This window comes from Uloborus diversus, chromosome 1 (genome assembly GCF_026930045.1).
Source record: "Uloborus diversus isolate 005 chromosome 1, Udiv.v.3.1, whole genome shotgun sequence".
Taxonomy (NCBI): domain Eukaryota; kingdom Metazoa; phylum Arthropoda; class Arachnida; order Araneae; family Uloboridae; genus Uloborus; species Uloborus diversus.
Genome location: NC_072731.1, coordinates 265,816,715 through 265,841,779, shown reverse-complemented (window position 1 = coordinate 265,841,779; position 25,065 = coordinate 265,816,715). Strand labels below are relative to the sequence as shown.

Below are 25,065 nucleotides of genomic sequence, written 5' to 3'. Positions count from 1 at the left end.
ATTCATCAAAATATTTTTGCATTGTTTTACCTTATACTCGAAAAAGGACTCATTAGTCATTATACATTCTGACCATGCGAAGGGCTTTTACATAAACTGAAAATTGTGCGAAGAGTGTGGTAAAAAATGGATGAATTGAAAAATAATTAATTTCCACCAGTTTTCTGATGAGCAACCAAAACGCTTAAAATGAAAAAAACTAGCAATAAAAGGAAAAAACTTCGATGCAAATAAATGGTTTACTTTTTTTTTTACAATTTTCATGAGGTTTTTTTTTCCCTTGAAACACATGCACTAGTCCATTCGCAACTACAAAGTTCGAATACGCTATCTTGCGGTGATTAACAATACTAAAGAAAAAGGTAAAACATTCCATTTCACGTGTTTTCTTTGGGGTAAATTACAGGCTTCAGACAGTTTATGCTGTAATGTAATTTCAGAAGAATAGAAAAGAAAGATTCCCACAAACACGATGAAAAATTACTGTCATTGACTAAAAAGCAAGTTATAAGCTGCGGCATTTATTTGTTTTAACTTTTTCATCCGCCATTAGACAGTGGCTGCTGCGTCCCCTGTAGCTTATTGGAGTTGATCATAACTTAACTGTTACTATCAAGTTCAGCCTTGTCTTTTAAGTGCTAAAAATATTTGAATTTAAGTTGGCAACTTCAATTCAGCTGACTGTCATCATGGCTGCTGAAGTTTGTACTAATATTCCGGCGCCTGGTTTTAAATTTGATAATTGTTTTAGGTAAGTTGCACTGATTTAATTTTGATATTTAGAAGGATTATTCATTCTTTAATCAATTGAAATATTTTCGTGATTGAAGTTGGTATGATGCATTTCGTTTCGTCTTCTTTCCTTCTGCTCTTGCATACTGTATTGTTAGTTTCCAAAAAGTATTATTCTTATTAGAAATAAGAAAAATTTTCAATTATCCCGTTCTGGGGTTTAAATAACCTGCCGGAAATAATACATTTTAACAATGGTTTTTTTTTCCAAGAGTGAAAAATATAGGACTAATAAAAAAGGAAGAAAATATTCAAATCATATACAGGTAAAGAGAGTTGTTTGAATTGCGTTATAACTAGAGCTGTTACAGATGATTGTAATATATTAGTTATTTGTGCCCCCCGCACGTTTTCATCGTTAAAGATCTCCTGAACATTTTTAATTCGGAAAAAAACTTGATAGATCACCCAACGATAGCTTAAAACTGCATTTTTTAGTCTCCGATTTTGAAAAATTTCTCTCCCTTGTATCTTCAAAGAGGACCTAAATTTGTGTTATTATTAGATTTACCACCTGCCTTGTGTAGTGGTCAGAGGAGTTTGACTGCGATGTGGTGGTTCGGGGTTTGAATCCCGGCTCGGGCATGGATGTACTTTTTCTCTCCTGTCCTTGTCCTTCCTTTGTGTGAATGTGTTGTTATGCTGTGAATGGTTGTCTACTCTATATACAGGTCCTTATGGCATGAGTGCCTACTGTGGAAGTCGGACTTACGGTACAGTTGGAAAAGTGAATTGGCGCACCCCAAGTTGCCTGCCTAGCTGGCACAAAACCTCATAAAATTCCAAATTCAGATTTTTTTTTCTAGGAAGCAAACTTGCTTCTCCCTAGCATCAGTAAAAATATGTAAAAATGTGTTTTTGAACCTCTAATTAAGAAGCAAGTTCGGAAGTAATCCTCTGCGTTTTCCTTTGACGTCACCGAAGGAAGTCTAAAATTGATGTTTTTGGGCTTTATTAGTTCCTAAAGATTTGGGGAGGGGGGGGGGGGACCTACGAACTTATTCTTTCCTCATTAAGTCATTAAAAAATATGTTGAAATAGAATTTTTAAAACGACTCTGCAAAATTTTCAGGAGAGAACCCCAGAATGCCTTGCGCTCATTTTGCTAAATATGTCTTAAATTTACTTTTTTAAGACACCAGTTGCAGGATTATTTTCGGGAAGTGACCTTTACATCACCAAAGGCATTTCTTTTGATACTTCAGCTTCAAAATTGTTTGGGGGAAACATTTTTGAAGCCCTTAAATCAATCACCCTAAGATAGGATAGCAAAAATAAAGAGAGAGTCTTCAGCTTCCAGAACTTTCTTGCAGCCCGAACTTATAATCCCCAATCACCGCCTCTGGTTATTTTTGTTGGAATATTAAATTTGTTTTATTTTTAAACACATCTATTCAATGCTCACAGGGCCGGATTCAGGGGAGGCTCAAAGGGTCAACTGACCGCCCTGTGAGAAGAATTTTATTATAGTGATTACTATTACTTCAATTTTTTTTATGTCCGAAAACATAGTTGAAACAAGGTTTTTTTTTTTTTTTTTCTGCTTGGTTCTGTAAGGAATATCTTATCACGTCGAAACCGATTGACTGGGTTCATTTACTGGGCTATTGCTATTTTGAGATTTTTGTTCCTTTTCAAAATAACAATCAGTTCTAATGAGTTAAATGTTTTTTCAGAGCACCCTTCCACCTCAAACCAATGTGTGTATTTGTATTATTTATGCTTTTCCAACTACTTTATGACTGTAATCTCATCTATTCAAAGCTTACGGTAACGTAACCATCCTGTCTGCCAAACGTAATATGACTTTTGATGAAAATTTGAAAGAGTATGATCCATAGCGCCGGCTACGTCATTGGAAAAATTAGAGGAGAAGGGACAATTAGAAAAAGTTTTCATCTCATTTAAAGGGGGGGGGGGGGGTGCTCCATCAGATTTTTTTTTCTAGGAAGCGAACCTGCTTCTCCCTAGCATCAGTAAAAATATGTAAAAATGAGTTTTCGAACCTTAAATTAAGAAACCAATTTGGAATTATTCTTCTGCGTTTTCCTTGGACGTCACCGAAGGAAGTCTAAAATTGATATTTTAGGGCTTTATCAGTTCCTAAAGATTTGGGGGGGGGCTAGGAACTTATTCTTTCCTCATTAAATCATTAAAAGATATGCTGAAATAACATTTTTAAAACGATTCAACTCTGCAAAATTTTCGTGAGAGAACCCCAGAATGCCTTGCGCTCAGTTTGCCAAATATGTCTTAAATTTGCTTTTTAAGATACCAGTTGCAGGATTATTTTCGGGAAGTAATCTTTACATCACCAAAGGCGTTTCTTTTGATACGTCAGCTTCAAAATTGTTTGGGGAAAACATTTTTGAAGCCCTTAAATCAATCACCCTAAGATAGCCAAAAAATAAAGTCTTCAGCTTCCAAAAATTTCTTGCACCCCGCAAGAAGGCTTCTTTCGCAGCCTCTGATTATTTTTATGGCGATATTAAATTTGTTTTATTTTTAAACAAATCTATTCATTGCTCATGCCATATCTGACTTTGCTTTATATGTTAAGTACATGCACTTTATGTTTGTGTACCCTTCATATGTTGAGTCTTGTTAAAAATTTTATATTTTGTTAATAATGAATTATAATTTTAGGAATTCTCTTTTGGGGTCAAAAGGCTTTCCTGCTCCAAAAACTACTAAGACAGGAACTACAATTGTTGGAATCATTTACAAGGTAAATAATCATTTCTCATTTGAAAATTATTATTTTGTTTTATCCATTAAGTTTTGTCTTAAAAGCATGATTGTTTGAGTCATCCAGAAAATAAGTTACAGTAAAACCTGTGAAGTTGACAACCCTTGCAAGTTGACCACCTGTCTTAAGTTGATCGCTTTTTTCAGGCACGGAATTAGCCTTATCATGTAAATCAACCTTTGTAAGTTGACCACTAAAGTAGTGCACCGCAAGTAGTGATGTGGATCGGGTAAATACCCAGCGGGTAGGTAAATTTTTTTGGGTTTTTACCCGGGTATTTACCTAAGACCTGGGTAAATACCCAAAAACTATGTATTTTACAAAAAAATGCAAAAAGTGAATGGGAATTTTTTTTTAAAATCTAAATATGAAAGAATTGGTAAAACTGATACATACATATGTACTGCATAGTTTATAATATTTTTTTATTGAAAGACTTGATCAAATTATGAAAGAAACTTATGGTGAACCAAAGAATCTTTCTTTTCAATGTCATAATTGGAGAAGTGTAAGCAATTCAGTTATGAACTTCAGGATTTCAAAATCACAATCTAGGTTAGTCATATCCAATATGAAAAAAAAAAAAAGGAAGAATGAGGGATGTTTGGAAGAAGAAACTGAGAAGTTATTAAGACTATGAGGTGTTATTTTTTTTATTGCTGTTTAAGTGATAACGTGGCAAATATAGAAAGTTTTCACATTAATAAGCAAAAAAAAAAATCAATATTGTTTTCTGTTGTCTTGCTCATTTGCATTTGCTCCCCGGTATTTCATGATGAAAATTTATTCAAACTATTTTTATTGACATTTCGTTACATTTTGATGTAATGCAGTTCCATATTACTGGGTTATAAGAGACCAGGATCTTAAAAAATTGATGTTTGCTTTTTTTTGTAATCAGTTAAGATTTTTGCTTTTTGTAGAATAGCTTTTTATATCTGAAATTTGGCTATCAACATTGATTAGACACATCCAACACATTTAATGTGAATATCACATTAGATTGCTAAGTTGTTTCACACAATAATTCTTTTAATATGTGATCAAAATATAATTTTTGAGCAAAAAGTTATTATTTTGTATGTGGTTGGTTATACATAGTGGAATACATACAGAAAAGTATTTTAGTTGAATATACATTTTTGAAATAAATACCCAGGTAAATACCCATGGTTATTTACCCGGGTATATACCCTGGATATTTACTCCTAAAAATAAATACCCAGGTATTTTACATCATTAGCCGCAAGTGGTCAACTTAGACAAGTTTCACTGTACTTTTTCAATTTTTGTCAAAATTTTAAGTTTTTTAAAGAACAATGAAATTTTATCTCAAGTTCTGGAGAGATTGCAATCTAATTAATCTCAACCTTGTATATTTTAATTTTTACTACCATTATTGACGCCTCTTATAGTAGGTGTCTATCCCTAGAAAACCAGAGCTGCCCCCCCCCCTCCAAACGCCATAAAGACCCTCAAAGAGAGAACCTTTCAAGAAGCACCTCTGCCCTGAAAATTTTAATGGCACCTTCGGTCTCATGACCCCTGTCACTGTTTGTACCCTCCCGTATGAGCACCTCCTACTTATAATGTATCCATTTTTATATTACTATTTGTGTCACCATAAGTAGTTTTCATATCCATATACACTATTATTCACAGGGTTCGTACGGGTCATGGAAATCCTTTAAAGTCATGGGAAAAAAAATAAACAGATTTCAGACCTGGAGAAGTCATGGAAAATTAATATTTTCGTTATAAGTCATGGAAATTTATTTTAAGTCATGGAAAAATGTCTTGGGCAGTAAAAAAGTAGCAATAGCTGAAAGAGCGTTAGAAATATTGAGTGATTTAGCCATATTGCATACAAATTGAACGATCTCAAAAACAAATCCGAGTTTTGGAATCCAATTTCATCTGCTTCTGTAACAGCCGCTCGCCTTTTTTTGTAATGTGATTTTACTACTGGGGCGTCACTTATTTTGAATTCACCATTATTTTCAGCACTTCTTATATTTTGTATTCTGTAGTAGTGGACTCGCACATTCTTGATTTTGCCACGCCCCCTCAAAAAGTAATTAATTTGCATCCGAGTTTATTTCAACTACTTGTAAAAAATTCATTATTAAATTTACCAGAGTTTATCTTAATATGATGAAAACTTTAGTTGCATAATAGAACATAGAAGTAGAGGAATTCTAATACTCTAAAACAGTAGTGCCCTACATACAGCTTGCTAAACTGATCCTTGTGGCCAACTGAAATATCTGGTTTAGAAAAAGGAATTTACTGAAAAACGTGGCTTTATTTTAATGAACGCATATACTATCAAGTTACATGGATGATTAGATGCACTATTGACACCAAAGGACGATGTTTTTTTGAATTAAATAAATTATTGGAAACTTAGTAATGACTCATTCAATTTTTGTCCCACGCATTACTATTCGGCACTATTTATTAAATATTTGTTAGACATTCATACATCAGTGTATTGCATTCACTATATTTTTTATTTTGCTTGAATTTGTATGTTAAAGACAAATAAGAATTATTTATTAGTTTCTGCAGTGTGCACTGATATTTTTTCAGTCACAAGTAAGTGCTCCAATGATGTAGTGGCACTCAAGTAACAATTTTTCTAATGCCTATTTCCCGAAATTGTCAAGTTTTACATTAAATAGTACTATTCTCTTCGTGTAAGAAGGTCATGAAAATTCTTATAAAGTCTTGGAAAAGTCATGGAAATTTTTTATCCAAATTCAGTATGAACCCTGTATTTATGATGTGTTATTCAAAGACACATTTTTATTTATTTTATGTATTTATATGTTCAAAAATTTCAAAGAGCAATCATTGACTGTACCAAGTTATGAACAAAAAAAAAAAAAAAAATATGCAAGAAACAGGGTTTACATACGGGTCATGGAAATCCCGGAAAGTCATGGGAAATTAATATCTTTATTTAAAAGTCATGGAAGTTTATTTAAAGTTATGGAAAAATTTGTTGAGTAGTAAGAAAGTAACAGTAGCTAAAAGAGCATTAAAAACCTTGAGTGATTTAAACTGATATTACTACTGGAAAATTGAATGATCCCAAAAGTAAATCGTGAGTTTTGTTATCCTGTTGCACGCACTTCTGTAACAGCCGTCCGCCTTTTTTTTTTGTAATGTGATTTTACTACTGGGACGTCACTAATTTTGAATTTTGAATTCCCTATTATTTTTAATGCTTCTTTTATTCTATGTTCTGTAGTGGTGGAATTACATGTTCTTGATTTTGCCTCGTCCACTCAAAAAGTAATTCAAGTGCATCCGAGTTCATTTCAACCACTAAAAAAATAATTATAAATTTATCAAAGCTTATCTTAATTTGTTGGAGGCTTTAGAAAGTCAATACTTTTGCCAGAGGACAGAACATTGAAATAAGGGAATTCTAATACTCTAAAACAGTTGTGTGCCCAACATACGGCACGCAAAACTGATTAATGTGGCCAGCTGAAATATCTGGTTTAGATAAATGAATTTACAAAAAAATGTGGCTTTACTTTAAAGAATGAAAATACTGTCAAGTTACAAGGATGGTTAGATGCCCTGTTGACACCTTAATGACTCATGTAAACTTTGTCCCATTCATTGCCCTATTTATTACACATTTAAGCATCAGTATATTGCAAATTCTATATTTTTACTTCCCTTAAATTTATATGTTAAAGACAAAAATGAACAGTTTATAATTAGTTTCTTTAGTGTGCACTGATATTTTTAGAATCACGCAATCACAAGTATCTTTGATGAGGTAGTGGCATTCACGTAAAAGTTTTGCTAAATGTCTATTTCCCAAAATTGGAGAGTTAGACATTAAATAGTACTATTCTCTTTGTGTAACAATGTCATGAAAATTTTTATGAAGTCATGGAAATTTTTTATCCGAAGTAAGTATGAACCCTGAAGAAAAAACAAAACTTTTTTTTTCAACTTCAGTGTCTGGAATTTTTATTTTCTTAACTTTCAGAGATAGCATACATATTTCTGTTGCATTTTCAAGTGATTTGATTATTATTTCCAATACCAATCAGTTTTTCCTCTTTTTTAAAAACATAGGATGGCGTCATTTTGGGAGCTGATACTAGAGCAACGAGCGATTCTACGATTGCTGATAAAAATTGTGCAAAAATTCATTACTTAGCTCCAAATATGTAGTAAGTACTTTTCTGCATTAAATGTGAATTTTAAAAACATTTTTTAAACCTTATTTGAACTTTTCATTTGAAGTGACGACAGAAAATCTTGAAAATTCTGAGTATGCCTTACTATTTTAACAGGGTTGGAAAATATCAAAAATATCCGATATTTTGATATATATCCGATATTTTTAATCAGCACAAACTCAAGTCTTCAAAATAGTAAATGCATCTTCAAAACATTGTTTTCTTATATTGTCATTACAATATGTAGATTTAAAATTAAAGGTTTCTTTTATTATTTATATCTAACATTTCATTTCAACTATTAATCAATTTTAATCGAATTGATTTAGCATCAGCTGTTTTACTCAATTTTCTTCTGTTAGCTAGTTTTACACAGTCATATGATTCAAAAATAAAAAATATGCATTAGTCGTTGCACAGTCATAAGACATTTTCCTTTTTTCTGACCAACGTTGAAAATAAAATCAGGCACTTTAAATATGAATTAAAATTGTTACATTACTAATAATTTTATGAATATAAAATAAAAAAGGAATATTTTTTTCCTTTGTTGTATCAATGCATCATAAAAATATAGCACATAGCTTTTTGGTAATTTTCAAAAATAAATGAACAATAAATTATGATTAATATAATTTAAATAATGATTATTATAATTTTTATATTGAAGATACTGTGGTTGGAATAATAAATATCGAAAATATGAAAATATCATGATTTTTTCAAAATAAATATCGGATATATATTGTGATTTATATCACAATATATATCGACTGATATATATCGGTAAACCCTGCATTTTAATGATTCAAGATGATCAACATGTTTTCAATGTTGGGCTAAGGTTCAGGCCTAGATCTATAAATTTTGGACCTCCCTTCCAACAAAATCTGTAGGGCCCCTTCCCGGAGGTCAGCAGTGTGTATTTGCAACGTTAATACTTCTTAGTGCTATTTGTCTTCCATTTTCCTTGTCATCATTGTTAGATTGTGTTATATAAATATATATTTATGCTGCTTTCTTTTTATTAATTAATGTCATTTATACCGAAAAGAATGGTTTTTATGCAAGGAAACTTGATTCTAATATAAGTGAAACATTTTACTAATGTTACTTTTTACACTTATACAAAATATATTGAGTATCAATATCATTAATGAAAATATCACTCATTTTAGCTGTTGTGGTGCTGGAACTGCTGCAGATACAGATATGACGACTAACATGATCTCTTCTCAACTAGAATTACATCGCTTGGCGACCGATCGAGTGGTTCCTGTGTGTACTGCAAATCGTTTGTTGAAGCAGTATCTTTTTAGGTATTTTTTTTAAATTTAGTTAATTGAAGATAAATTGTTTGAACAGTGCTGTTACAATGCTGGTTTGGGTCATTTAACAACCTTGATCCTTGTCCATGTTTCTCGTAGTTTTTATATTCTAAAAACAAGCATTATTTTCCACATTATCGGAAATATCGTAAATGTGACTTTTTTATGCAGTTTTTTGCTGTTTTTTTATATCCAGTTAGACAATAAATATGAATTTATACCAGTTTCTTTAGTGTTCATATAAAATAATTGAACTAAAGTTTAAAAAGCATTTTTTAGGTCCCCCCCCCTTCCCCCCAGGTTTGTTTAGGGATAACTTTCAGAAAATGTGCTTTGCCTATAGGCAGGGTTGGCAAAGTTTTGGACACTACGATGTTTTTACCGTAGTGTCCAAAACCTTGATTTTTACCGTCCTGTCCAAAACTATTTTTAGAAAAATTATATTTTGTGAAAAAACATCAAAAACAGAATAAAATGTATGAAAGTAATGTTTTATCTTGAACGTTTATTCAATGTGAACATACAACTTATTTATGCAGCTGATTTTAATCCAGTTACATAGAAGTTGAATTCTTGATTAAAATTTCAATTTGTATAATAAGTTTTTTTTTATTATAGTAAACAAATTTCTCTATGTTTATGCATGCATGCATGCAAATGAAAGAAAGGTTGGCATGGATACCTATATGATGGGAGAGGGCAAGTGGGGGATCAAGCCCCCCTTAGAAATTAGAACTTCCTTACTTTTAGTACTCTTTTCTTTGCAAAAATGTAAAAACATTTCTCTTCCAGTCATGAATGAATAAGTTATTAAAATGTCAAATTTTAATAACTCTAATCTACTGAAATCCGTTTCCATGGGGTAAATATCCTGCTAAACCGTGGGGAAATATCTGAACCCCCCCCCCTTAAAATTTTGCATATGGGCGCCCATGAGGAGTGGCAAAGTTTTTACCATCCTGTTCAAAACCCTTGTGCCCAAAAACTATTTTTTAAGAAACTTTCTTTTGTGAGAAAACATCAAAAACAGAACAAAATGTGTCAAAATTATGTTTTTTTTTTTAAATTTTACTCTTAAATGTATTTATTCAATGAAAATTTAAGAAATATACATATGTGACTTATTTATACAGCAGATTTTAATCTAGTTACGTATAACTTAAATTCTTCTTTAAAAATTTCATTGTGTATGCAATGAGGTTTTTTTTTTTTTTTCCATAAACCAAATTTTGTGCAAAAGAAATTGTTCAAAGAATAGTGCAATAATGAACTTAAATGAAATAAATTGCAATTTTTTTTAGTTACAAAATGTATTATATTAAAAATATGAACTAAAAATACAATAGCACAAGTTTGAAAATATAAGTGTTTAATCATAAATTTCTTTTTCTTTAATTTATAATTTAAAAAAAAAATGTTTAAACATCATGTAAAACTTATTTGCAAAAACCATTAGAAAAGTTAAGCTTTTTTTTTCCACCTAAATATTGCATTTAATAACATTCTTTTGAGTTGTAAATGGAACTGAAATTAGTTTTCTTGGTAGTATTGTGAATTTCCTTTCATAAGTCTAACAACTGTTATGTAAGGAAGTTTTTATGTAATATAGTCATTGACAATTTTTATTAAATTAAAATATTCTTAAAATGAACATTTAGGAGAAAAATATTATCAAATACTCATTAATTAATCCTCAGTCTTATCTGTATTTATGCATTACAAATATTGCAGTAAATACAAATTGATTAGATTACACCCCTTTAGCTTTAGCATACTTTTGGACAGTTTTGGACGTTGAAAACCACTTGTCCTGTCCCAAACCAGTTTCGGACAGTCCAAAACTCTACCCTACCTATAGGTCTAGCCCTCTAGACTTACTCTAGAACCAACATGACACCAGCAAATTCCATTCTTCAATTTTCTTCTACATATTGCCCCTTCAAGAAAATGGGCGCTTTTGAAATAAAAGTCTGGTCAAGTGCCATGTCCCAACAGCCAAACTTTACCAGGGCTAAGACATAATTACATTTAACATACCAACACTCCATTTATTCCAGACTGACGTAACAATGTCAATCTGGAATAGTCCATAACAATGTCCAAAATCCAAACAGTCTCTGGATGTCCGTAAATTGCATGTGCAACTTGCCACTGTTTTGAGTTGAAGCTGTAATTAATCCATTACATTGAGTATTTGCAGTTCTGGTATAAAAATCTGAATGCATAAATATTCATGTTGCATCAGTGCAATCAATTGATTTATTATCTCTAGTTTCACAAAAATAACATTTTTCTCTCTGCAATGGCTTCTTATATGACTTTCAAACAAGGACAGATACAAGGGAGGGGCGATCGCCCCCTCTTTGAGCTAGATAGAGGAACGTTCTTCATGTATATGTTCGATAATTAAGGTCGAAAAATGGCAATTTTTCATAGCCTTCAATGTTGTTACGAGTAGGGAGCTCTTTCCAGGAATTCAAAAGGAATTGGGACTCTTGGAAATGCAATCCTGAATCTGGGTGGAGGTAACCCATCTTTTAATACTCGGGGGATAGGGACTGGAACTTTCTAGAAGATTTTTTTCGAAATTCAAGTTCCAAAACTTAAATTTTAGACAATCTTAGATAGTATTAGAGATAGGTTCAAATGCTCCTCAGTACATTTTTCGAAAGAAACACAACTGCAGGACACCTTTGATTACGCAAAGGAATGCGAAGGGGTTCGGTACACTCTTTCGGAAATTTTTGGAAACTGAAGTTTAAAAGAGTAAGAAATCGCCCTCCTCCTTGGACATTTCCTGGATCTGCACTTGCTTTCAAAATAGGTTTATCAACTATATTTTTGAATTAAATATGTGCTTTCAAGTTTATTAATGAACATGAAATTTCCAGGTATCAGGGTTACATTGGTGCAGCCTTAATTCTTGGAGGTGTGGATACGAATGGCGCGCATCTCTTTTCCCTGGCACCTCATGGATCTACTATGAAATTGCCTTACGTTACGATGGGATCTGGATCTCTGGCTGCTATGGCTGTTTTCGAAAGAGGATGGAAACCAAATCTAACTGTAAGTTGAAATGTCCCAGGATGTGGATGTATTTTGAAAATTGAAAGTGATAAAGTTGCAGCTCAAAAGTATTATTCGGAATGGGGTCGTTTCCAAAATTTCAAAAGTATTTTTTTCTGAATGAACATGCTTAAAAACATAGGATCTAACCATTTTTTAAATAATTTGTTTAATTTTAATAGTTTTAAAAAATTACTTAAATTGTTGTGCTTTCGTTGTTTACATTTATTGTCAATGACATCACAAAGGATGAAATGCCATTCTGTGTGGCTATTCACAGAATTTAATTCGCATCTTTTACTCACGTGTATTGGCAACGATAGGGTTGATAGCAAGCGTAGAGCGCAATTTTAATTCGCTTCTTGATTATCATAAAGTGGAAATGCGGTAGAAAGATGCGCCAAAAAGCATCATTTGTGACGTCATCGAGACCACGCCTGTTTTGAAAAATCAGACATTTTAAAAAATTAATTAAAAAATAACTGTTGGGAAAATAAAAGAATTTTCTGGGTCCATGTTATTATTATTTTTTTTTTGCTTATTCTATCAATTTCAGTGACTAAAAGTACTACTTTTGTCTAAAGGAAACAACCCCATTTGTATGGTAATTAACAATTTCAAAAGATGTTTTAAAAGCTTCTTAAAATATATCCCCCCCCACCCCATTTTTGTTAGTGCTATAAAAACTATATGCTTTTGTGAGAAAAATTCATAGTTCCACAAATTATATATTTGCCCTATTAAAAACCAAACACGTTGCTAATGAGAATAAAAATGAAAATTAATCCTGGTTTCTTCAAAAAGTTTTGATAAAATTAAGGAATATAAAGATAGGTGTCTTGAATTAGTTTAGTTGGTTCCCAACCTGTGGATCGCAGCATTATTTCTGTTTAAAAATGTGTACTTGGTTTTAAGACTTATTAAATAATAATTTTTTTTAAAAAAAAGCATCATTTTTATTTTCTTTGTAGCAATCAGACCTGAAACTAGGATTCTCGGAAAGTTATAAAGAATTAGTTCTAAAGAAATTTCTATCCCTGGTGGTGATGAAAAAAAAACTCAAAATTGTATTTAAGAAAATAATAAATAAATAAATGAGCATTAGTAAAGAAATGAAACAAAATTAAATTTAAAAAGTGTTTGATAAAACATATTAAGTTATTTATTGATGATGAAAATATACACTAATTTTGCAGACAACTTCTTTAGCAAAGCTTTTTATTTTTTACACAATTTAGCATTTTGAAAGAAGTGAACAAATATGTGTGTATTGTAGAAATGTTTATTCAATAAAAATCACACTCAATGAATTAAACAGGAATTCCTTAAAAATGAAATCGTATGCCTGAAATTTTGAATTTTCCAGGGGGTGTCAAAGAATGCATACATAATACAAATTTATCGAGAAATCGCAAAAATCATGCCTACTTATATGTGAATAGAAATTTTTTTTTTCAAAATCAGGGGTGGCGGGCTATTACCCTCTCCTGACCCCCCCCCCCCCCCATAAATGATGGTCCTGAATAGTTTTCTCGGCCTTTTTCTATTCTCGCTACATTTTACTTCTACAGTGTAGTAATAAGGCAAATTCATTGAAAATCTCCTTACACAAGAAATATTAAAATGTTTAGCTTTGCCAGATCAATATGGTCTTTCATCATTGAACTTCTACAGCTAAAATTTTATTTAGCTGTGAAGAAATAAGGTATAATGCAGAAAAGACGTAGCAACTCTGATTTTTACCTAAATTAAAAGCAAAGCTATTTACTTTTAATTTAGGTATTATTATTTTACATAAAAGGAATACAAATATTAGTCTAGATGCTTAGTTTTTCCAGATTGATTTAACCGTTCTTTTACTATTGAATTTCTACAGCTTAATTTTATTCAGCTACAAAGGGCTAAAATATATTTTAGAAGCATATGTCAGTATCTTATTTCGATTTATATTTGTTTAATTATTGCTCCAATGGAACAGGTTTAACCCTTTAAAACCTCCCATTCGGCTTGGTAACAATGTTAATTGTGTTTAATTTTCTCAATTAAAGTATATTATTTGAAATGTTGTCATTGAGTTCCTATTTTCTCAAAGTTCGTTGTATTTGTAAGTGTCACCTTTCGTCTTTAAAAGAAAATATTTTTTATAATTGGTCTACACAACAAGTGTATGTTGAATCAGACAATTAATATATAATTGCAAAAACTTTTCAAGTGTTAAAATTGTTATAAAAAGTAGATTATAGTAGCTATCTCTTTTTGATTTCTAAAATCATTGTGTAACTCACATTATTACTATACTGAGGCATTCGCATCTGTACATACAGTGAAACCTGTGTAAGTTGACCACTTGCGGTGCAGTCCTTTGGTGGTCAACTTAGACAGGTGGTCAACTTATAAAGGGGGTAATGATTTTTTTTTTTTTTTTTTTTGTCATTTCTTGCACCATGTATTCATTTTTTCACTAATTGACACTTACTCTTTCTGTTCAACTCACTTTCATTGTTTAGCATTACTTTGAAACAATAATTTAAAATGTTATTTAAATATTTTTAGAGATTATTTTCCCAGAATGACATATAATGTGTCATGCAAAATTAAAATTTCAGTAAATTGATCAAAAAAAAAAAAGTCTTATTGTTTATGAAAAGTTACTCATTTGATATTAATAGTTCCTAAAAATTCATAGCTAATCAAAAATTACAAATTTTTCGCTTTATTTTTTTCTCATATACATTTATAACCTCATGATGATCTACTCAAACTCAAAAGGAGGTTTAGTTATGCTGCTGTTTCATTTAGTTGGTAAAATGCTGGTCTGACATCAAAAATATTCTTGGAAAGCTATAAAAAAAAATAATTTGCTAAATAAAATTTTAAAAAATAAACCAAGTGGTCAACTTACAAAGGGTTTTTTACAATACTCCAAACCAAATTTGGTGTTCATTAGTGGTCAAGATAGAGAGGTGGTCAAGTTACAGAGGTTTTCCTTCATTATATAAGATAGGACTAATTCCGTTCCAGACAAAAGCGGTCAACATAGACAGGTGGTCAACTTACAAAGGTGGTCAACTTTACAGGTTTTACTGTATCAGGAAAATATGCTGAAATGAATATATTGTACATTGAAAAAGACGTATTTCAAACAAATGTCCCTGGAAACGGGAGAAACTGTTTAATTGAATTGAATGCGTATATTATGACGGTAGTAAAAATGAGATTAAACGCAAGGAGGAAAGTGAGAATGAGTATTATTCAAGTGAGCTCTTGCCAGTGAGTTAAATTAGTTGTGAGTTTAAAATTATTAATGATAATTATTAATGCTGGAAATTCATATTATGGTCGCTGAGTTTTGCAATGTATTTTTTTTTTTTTTAATTTTAAACTTACTGTTTTATTTTCACACTTAGTTTTCATGATTATGATATTTTGGTCTCAAAATGGTTATGAAGATTTTTAGGCATCCATGCATTAATTTACCAGAAGTCTCTTTGTTTGTGACAAAACTTGTAATTAATTGCTTTAAAATTTCAAGAGGATATTTTCACCACTTTTAAATTTTAAAATATTGCATTTATCAAAATAATAAATATCTTTTTATGCTAAAATTTAAAATAAGAAAATAAAAATAAAAGAAAAGGTTGAAATTTTGAAAACATATCAGAAATAAACAAAAATAATGAATATAGAGTTTTTTTTTTTTTTTTTTTGACTTTATAGTGTCAAATGCGCTTCAAATGGATACATTTACAAGTTTTAAACTACTTTAAAGTTAAAAAAATTCAAAAGTTTTCAAAAGAAACATCAAGAAATGAACATCCTGTGGTGGGTTACAAGCTGACAACCTATTGAACATTTCATGTAATTTTGTAGTAAGTTGCCGCCAAGGCAGAAATACTTAAAATACACCGCCAGCTCAGTTATTTCATCCGAGGACTGCAGTTTCGGGCTTTTTAAGGTAAGCTAAGGTATTTTGTAGTAAGTTACTGCCCTAAAGCCAGGGCTAAGTAACTACAAAATACCTTAGCTTTGCCATCAATCTTTGAGTTGAACACCGTACCATTGCTGTGGTCGCTCATCTGGTTTGCTAATTCTGCATTAGCTACCAGTTTGTTCTGCTCTCTTTGCTCCCTTAAGAGGTTTTTCGCCTCCAGCTCATGTGATTCCTATTCCGGGCTGATGAGTGTTAAAAAGCACGAAACTGCAGTCCTCGGATGAAATAACTGAGCTGGCGGTGTATTTTTAGTATTTCATGTAATGTTACTTTTTTTTTATTCATCGCTTTAGTTATGCTTCAGCTCACCACCAAAACTTGAGTTGCAACTTCCACCCTCAAACATGAAGAAGTTGGAAACCTCTTCTTTAAAACATCCCACTACAACCTTCTATTTGTATTTCCAATTCACCAGTACAGGGAGTGTTCTACCCCATGGCATGACCTTAAATTTCTAATTTCTTGATTAGCCAAGTCAAATTTGCATTTGCTTTAGGTTTGCTTGCCTCGGTTGCATAATTCTTTCGTGGTTTAACTTTTTTTTTAAAAATAACAGGCTCATTCATGTATGTGTTACCATTAAAGTATACAATGCAGTTATTTTATAGAATACCTAATTATTCCATGAAATAACTGATTGTGTCCGTTAAAGCGGGTAATATGTTATTAATTTGACACTTTAACTAGTTATTCTATGAATTAACTAATGAGAGACAGTTGAAGTGTAAAGTAAACATCTTATCTAAAATAAAATAACTAGGTATTCTATAAATAAACCAACAATAGACAATTAAAATGCAAATCAAGCAATTTATCTAATTTTTGCAGCATATAAATGGTATTTATGGAAACGTACCATAAAATCATTTGTTATGACAAGGATTACTAAAATGACACTTGGAATTACAAAGAACATTATTTCTAAACAAAAACTGGCGCCAACACGCTAAACAAGTTCTCTCCCTATGACCTGGAATAGTTTATAAATGCAGTGGGGGTGGAAGGTAAATATATTTGTAGTGCAAGATATACGATATAGATTATTTTACACTTAAACGGGCTGCAGATTGTTAGTCTACGAAATAACGAGTTAAACCATGAAATACAAGAGAGTTTTACACTTCAACGGACATGATCAGTTATTCCATAAAATAACTAGGTATTCTATAAAATAACGAATTTCAAACTCTAACGGTAACATATGCACTCATGTGTAATATTTTTATTATCTGTCAAAGTTGAAAAAAGCTGGAAGTGTTCCATAATGTTATGTGTTTTTTGCAGAAAGAAGAAGGGCAGCAGTTGGTTAGAGATGCAGTCGCTGGAGGTGTGTTTCATGATTTAGGCTCCGGGAGCAACATTGACATGTGCATCATTACTCGAGAAGGAGCCGAATACATCAGACCCTATGATGTAGCAAATCAGAAAGGGCAAAGGTCTGTGTATTTTTTATATTTTAGTATAGAATTCATACTGAGCATGTACAATCAAGGGTAATATTGTAGTGTGCAAGCCAGAGTGCTTTCAGACTTACAGGGATTCCTTGCTATTACTCCAAGAACACTCATTTAACATTATTTAGAAATGCAGATATGTATTGTCTGTTAAAAAAATTTTATTTTATGTGAGGTGTGCAGAGTTGAATTGCATAGGTCGATACAGGATAGTTTCGAGATAATTAAGGTTAAAGTTTATTATCACTTGAATCCTACAGGAATTTAGAGAGCAATTTTCTTTTTATTGCACAATACCAAAGAACTTACCTTTTTGTGTTGCTTGATTACAGAATCACAATACATACTTTATGATTTTTTGAATTTTTTGACCATCGCATTAAAGTGAATTAAAATTTCACACACACACACACACAAAATAAATATTTGAATTTAAAAAAAAAAACTGGATTTCAGTCTAAAATTTCAATCAGATTGGGACTCAATTGACGAAATTATTTTTATAAAGTGGACAAAGTTATGTTCAAAACAAACAATTTTTTTATGCGGTCCCTATCAACCGCACGGAAACAGGTATACATTGAGTACTTTGCCCCCCCCCCTGGAAAAGTTTGAAATGGTGTACCCTACAATTACTTAAATTTCAATGAGTCCTTAATTTTCACTTTTAAAAATGAGTATGAACCCTGTTTATACTTAGTACCTCCCCCCACCACCAAAAAAAAAAAAAACTTGCTGTTGAAAAATGCTGCAACCTTCATTGCTGCATTAAAAGACTTTTTTTTTTATGGTCAAACACTTGCTGGATCTTGCTTACATGGTTAGTGACTAGAAAATAGAACACCACAAGTCATGTTGCCATGTATTAGTTGACATATTTGAATTGCATTCTTGTAGAAAACTGTTATAAACTGTTAAACCTTAATGGGGGGAGATATGCCAGTGACGTGGGAATGAGAACCCTTGAAGTCAAAGGTTTATTGATTGCAGGGATTTTAAACACAAATTTTAGTCACTCGAAAAAAGATCTACCTCAGCTTAATAGCATTATTGCACAAAGCATAAAAAATATTTCTACTTAAAAGTAAATAAAGAAAAATGTGTTATTCATTTAAACATCCATGGTGCAACCCCACTTTTAGTAATTCATTCCAAAGATGTTAAACAACTTTTGTTCCTTTCACTTATGCAAAAACTACTTTCTTCTAAAAATTTTCTGTTCGTTTTCGAATCTTTTCTTGTTTAACCAAAAACAGAATGCTCAATTCTTCTCTCTGTAATAATTGCTTTTACAGTTTGAGGAAAATATTCAAATTCCATTGTTGTTTAATGCAATATAAACTTGCTTGTAAATACTTCCAACTTTATGACAAAGTATGTAGTAAATTGTATGTTACATGAAATACACCGCCAGCTCAGTCGTTTCCAGCCGAGGACTGCAGTTTCGTACTTATTAGCACTCATCAGCCTTAAGAGGTTTTCCACCTCCAGCTCAGTCACTTCCCTATGCCGGGCTGATGAGTGCTAATAAGCACGAAACTACAGTCCTCGGCTGGAAATGACTGAGCTGGCGGTGTATTTCATGTATCTCTGCCTTAGCCCTGGCTAATGGGTGGTAATTTACTGAATAAATTGTATGTTAATTTTTTGATGTTCAATATCTTGTTTTTTATAGGCAAGGGTCCTATCGATACAAACGTGGAGCAACTGCTGTATTGTCATCGGTAACTGTGCCCTTGGAAGTTGTCGAAACCACAGTACGGACAACTGAAGAAGCTATGGAACTTTAAAAGAAAAATTCACTCATAATGGAAATTCTGATTTTTTAATTTTGAAATTTGCTAATAAATAAATTCATTCAGTTTTATAACTTAATTTTTTTTTCTTTGTCATATTAGTGCAAATTTTCCGACAGATGAAAAGTTGCCTGTTGTTGCACTATGTGTAAGGGTGTCATTTTTTGCCATCTTGAAATAATTGCATGTATGGTGAAAATGGAAAAGGTTTATGTGTAAGAGAAATACTACAAATCATCATTAATTTAATTTTAATCAACTGTAATTAAAGGTTAAGGCTAGTGGTTGCCACTCAAGGGGGCAATAAAATAAAAATATTGACAACTGACAAAATATCATTTGCCACCAGGTCGCCACTATTCTGCTATTAACAATTAAATGTTGACAAAAAGAATTAATTCCTCTTTAAAAATCAAATTAATTTCCTGCTCACATAACTCATACAATTAATGCTCATGTCATTAATTTAAACTGATAATTTTTATGTTTTAGTAGTAACTTTTAGTAGTAGTGTCTAATTGTTTAGCCATTGATATTATATAGTGCCTTGAAAAACTTGTACAGAGGAATGGCATTCCTTGGCCGTTTCCAATCATAGTTGAAATCTAAGATTTTCCCCGAATTTCCAGGTGTGCGATCCGAATCGAGAGATGTCTTTCGTAAACTTTTACCCGTTTTTTTTTCTCCAAATTAACATGTTTGTTTCGGTCAATAATGGCTTGTTATACTTTAGAACAGATCATAATGAGCTGAAAAAAAAAAAAGCTCACTTTTAACTGTGCATGTGAATATCCGACCTCGAATTATTAAAAAAACAAATTATATCATTGCTGTACATTATGTTCAATTTATTAAGGCGAAAAATATTTGTAGAAATACATATTGAAAAAATAAATGCAGAGAAGAAGTAATTGAGGAAAATAAGATTGGAAATGTAATTACAGTTTAATGAAAAAATTAAAAAGACAACAGATAATGATCAAGTATTTTTACATGATGCCCAATGGCCGATTTAATGACAAAACCGTCTTTTGGTTCTAAGAAATCAAGAATCACTTTTCCAGATCTTGATGGTTTTATCGTTCTCCAGTGCAGCGGATGCTATGACGTTCTCTGTTGGATGACAAGCTGTGCACAGAACCACATCTGTAACAAATGCACACTTATTTTAGATCAGGGTTCGAAAATATCCGATATTTTCAATCAACACAAACTAAAGTCTTCAAAATTGTAAATGCATCCTCAAACCACTCTTTTCTTATATTATAATTACAATATATAGACTTAAAAGTAAGGTTTCTGTTATTATTTATATCTCATATTTCATTTTACATATCTATCAATTTTAATGAAGTTAGCATTAGCTGCTTTTACAGTTATATGATTCATCAGAAATAAATAATATGCATTTGTCGGTGAACAGTCATAAGACATTTACTATTTTTTCTGAGCAATGTTTAATATTTAATTTGGCACTTTTAAAATGAATTCAAATTGTTACATTACAAATAATTTTATGGATATAAAATACTAGAGAAAAAGGAATATTATATTAATTTGTTATATTATTGATGTATTAATACATCATTAAAATATAGCATATAACTTTTTGCCTATTTTTAATAATAAATGAACAATAGTACCATGATTAATATACTTTTTGTATTGAAAATACATAATTGAAAAAATAAATATCAAAAATATCATGATAGTTTCAAAATAAATATTGTGATATATATCGGCAAACCTTCAGATACATGAAAAAGTAAGATTTTCTTAACTTACATGAAACTAAACAAAATAAAGTTATTTTTCAAAGTGAAATTAAAAAAAAAAGCCACAGTTATTGTCTGACCATCTTTGTTATGGAATTGAGTAGCTGCCAGCTACAGCTATTCAACCTGAATGAGGGAGAAAAGGATAAATTCAAAGTGGGTCTTTTGTTCATTCCAATGTGACGACTCCACTTAATTTATAGGCTAACACATACATAATAGTAAACTGGCCTCCTGCCTAATTAACCCTAGAACTACAAACCCATTTTTTTTTTTAAATCCTGTGAACTTCAAACTGGTTAATATTATCGTCTTGGGGTTTTTTGCTCGTAAAATGGTTCTGAAAGTTGTAATATGATTCATAGTACATGAATTTTTTGTTTGCATGGCGAAGAGCAAGTTCCACTTCATCAAGATTTAGTTGGTGAAAATACGATTTAAATAGGTATAGGTGCTGAAAATCCAATTTGCGACATAAAAAGAAAAAGAATTTTTTTGTGGAAACACTGCCAAAACTATTTTGTAGACCGTTAATTTTGATAGTAGATTTTCTAATGTAACTTCATTAATTGCATAAATGGTTTATACCCTAAAATAACAGGGCATCATAGCCGACTGTAGTAGTCGGCAAAGTTTTTATGCATCCTGAAATTCACTTTTTTTTCCATGCCCACCAAAACCTCCTGATTTTAGTGTTATTATTTATCAATCATCGGCCAAACACAAAAGTAGCACTTTTGTATACATGTTTATAACTTCAAGTGAGAATTGAAAGTTTTCTAATGATTTACCTGTATGGCCTTCTAACTTCTGAACTATTTCTTTGGTCTGTAAATTCCAAATGTACACCATATGGTCTTCAGATCCAGATACAATCCACTAAAAAGGCAAATGGACAAAAAGTTTGGACAGTAAAAAAAGGAAAATAGATCATTAAGAGACAACAAAAAGGGGAAAATGCATATGAGGCAGTGAGAAGCAAAGGAATGCAAGTGGCAAAATTTAAAATTTGGAGACAACCAGTACACATGGTAGGTGAGCCTCTCCTCTGTCTTGGGGCAAGAGATGGTACTAGTAGCCCTGGTAGGTGCTGCTGTACAGCATGATTTAGAAAAAAATTCAATGAAAGCCTACCTAGGACGTAATTTTTAAACGCGTTATACTCGAAAGGTGAAAATGTCCGCTTACATCCCTTTGCTTCTCACTGCCTCATATGATGTATACTGCCGTGTGCAGGTAAACGGCAGTATCTGCAAAAATGAGTTTTCGAGATATTTGAAGAAACGCGTTTTGGATTCAGTACTAACTATGGGGAAAGGTTGGAATTAGACGTCTTTTTCACGCCTTTTTTTCTGCGGAAACCAAATAAACGAGCTTGTACAATAAAGACAACGTAAAATAGATGACAAAAATGCAAAAAAAAAATGAAAATTTTGCAGTTACTGCCCTTTATCTGCACATGGCAGTATATTGGCTAATCACCAAGGCACTGTTTAATTTTAAAATAGGGAAAAATATCTGATGTAGACGCCACACTATATCCTTTTACATCTATTAAACAATAGATATTTTAAATATCTCAAAAGAATGGGTGCATGTACTTTTGTTTGCACGTTAGAAGCACTACTTCTTAAATGTATAGCTGTTAGGACAGTTTTATACATATAGACTAGCTGCACCTGCACAGCGATGCCCGTGCTAAGAATCTCTTGAATGCATTAAAATCTCCCTTCCCGCACACATCATTAAAAAAAACAAGCTGATGTGTGCATCACATGACTTCCTCATGGTGGTAACAAAATCATGGAAAAAAAGTTCCCTGATAATTCCCTGATTTAGCTCCATAAATTTTCCTGATTTTACAATCGTGGCAAGCAGTAGATTTTAGTTTGAAAAATATGAGGTAAACAGATTTTTATATCAGAAAACAAGAAAGAAAACAGTAAGATGAAACATTCAAAGTACTTGAAGACTAAAGTTTTTAAATTAAATTTTGTCCAGTTCAACATTTAACTTGTGATATTTGAAAACTCGCACTCAAAATTATTAGAGAATTTCAATTAAACGATTCCAAATTGAGGTTTTAAAGAATGTAAACAAATTTTATCTACAAGCCTTCTAACAAAGCTTAAGAATAATCAAAAATTTAAAAAAATAAATAAATAAAATTCCAAACACAGATGCAAAAATATTGAGATCAGCTGTATGAAACAAAATATTAAAATATTAATAATTACAGATACGATCCTCAGAACTTTAAAGTGAATTAAGAAATAATGAAAAGAAGCATATCTGATTTGAGGTAGTTTTACAAATTCTTATAATTTTTTGTTGAGTTCTATCTTGAGGCTTTGCTGGTTTGTAGCAGTTAAAAATAATTTTAGAATGTGTATAAAGTTTGGTGTGGCAAAAAAAAAAAAAAAAAAAAAACTTTCGTGTCAAAATGAAAAGAAATATCGGGAAGGAAAACTTCAGAGGTTTGTGGTTAAAAATTATATTTTTCCCTGATATTTTGAGAAATTTTTAAAATACCCTGATAATTCCCTGATTTTTTTCAGAAATTAAAACTTCCCTGAGAATTCCCTGATTTCCAGGTTTTTCCAGGTGTGTTACCACCCTGCTTCCTTTTACACCAATTTAATGATAATACTGCCTTGGAGTAAGCAAGGAAACACTTTAATCGAACGTGTGTAAGCGATTACTTCGTTTTGCGCGCATGATATCTCAGAAAGTTTCTTATATATGTCCGTAAAACTTTTCATGCAAGTTTGTCTGATACATCTTAACGATCTGAACCTAAATTTCAACTAAAAAATTAAAGTTAATATTTAAAAATAAATATTTTTTTACGCAAAATTTTGGAAATTTTCGATATTAACTTACCAAATTTCAAAAAAATAAATAAATAATTTTAAAAAAATAAATAAATTTAGGTTCAGGTCATAAATATAAACCAGATAAACATACATTAAAAGTTTTACGGACATATATAAGAAACTTTCTGAGATATTATGCGTGCAAAACGAGAAAACCGAAGAAACCGGCACCTGAGAAAAAGAGGCTTAAACAGCTGCTGTTAACATAAATCTCTATGGAGAAAGTTTAGGCATTTTTACAATAACTCGAAAAGTTTTTGGCGTATAGTAATAAATAAGGTATCAAATTGTTCAGAATTAAACTGTGCATAACATATATTTCTTCCAGAAAATCGAAAATTTTGAAGTTTAAAGGTCCTTAGACCCCTTAAATATTTTCACCCCTGGTTCGTCACTAACCACACAAAAAAGCTTTTTACCGAGATTAATTCTCCCAATATCGGCAATTTTAACAGGATTCAGCGGGGGAACTAAATAGCGCCAAATTTAAACCAAATTCGAAAAATATTTTTTTTTTGCCAAATTTGTGGTTAACTTGCCGACCAAGAGCTTGGCGATATTAGCCAAATGTTGCTATTAACACAGATTTTCCCCAAAAAAGGTGTAAAAGACCCCATTCTGTATTTGGGTCATTTGACGGTATTTTTGACATTTATGTTGAATCTGTAACGTGACCTTTTTTTGCCATAACTTTTCAATTTACTGTTTGATTTGCAAATTATTTTAATTTGAGTTGGTGTGTTGGTAGGAAAAGCTCAAAATAATATGCTAATCAAACAGTAAACTAAAAAGGGCAAAAAAAAGTCAGGTTACGGGCTCTACATAAATGTCAAAAATACCGTGAAATGACCCATTTAGTTTTTTAGTTGTCTATTTTCTTCCGTCGGAGGTGTTATTTAATTGAGCAGCAAGAGTACCATTGTGTTTGGTGACCTTTCAGAATCTGTATATGCATTGGTGATTTCACTACAGTCGAGTTTCCTGCCTGGTCTGTTTCAGGAGCTCGACAGGATCTTATACGGAATGT

General features: G+C 31.5%; 2 protein-coding genes across 2 annotated transcripts in view; one reads left to right on the top strand and one right to left on the bottom strand.

Moving 5' to 3' along the window:
* Nucleotides 1–672: 672 nt before the first annotated feature.
* Nucleotides 673–19,455, top strand: LOC129227439 (proteasome subunit beta type-7-like). Its single transcript, XM_054862001.1, has 7 exons — nt 673–751; nt 3,439–3,520; nt 7,646–7,743; nt 8,931–9,071; nt 11,972–12,146; nt 17,422–17,573; nt 19,267–19,455. Exons 1-7 carry the CDS (start codon nt 690–692, stop codon nt 19,379–19,381), a joined length of 825 nt encoding a protein of 274 aa, XP_054717976.1. The 5' UTR covers nt 673–689; the 3' UTR covers nt 19,382–19,455.
* A 743-nt stretch (nt 19,456–20,198) lies between these two features.
* The window catches only part of LOC129234260 (WD repeat-containing protein 5), a 43,676-nt gene continuing 38,809 nt past the window's right edge, over nt 20,199–25,065 (bottom strand). Inside the window, exons 12-13 of the mRNA XM_054868255.1 lie at nt 21,954–22,041; nt 20,199–20,533 (exon numbers count right to left, since the gene is read on the bottom strand). Coding sequence (XP_054724230.1) covers nt 20,433–20,533; nt 21,954–22,041 — 189 coding nt within the window. The 3' untranslated portion in view covers nt 20,199–20,432. The remainder of the gene's footprint in view (nt 20,534–21,953; nt 22,042–25,065) is intronic.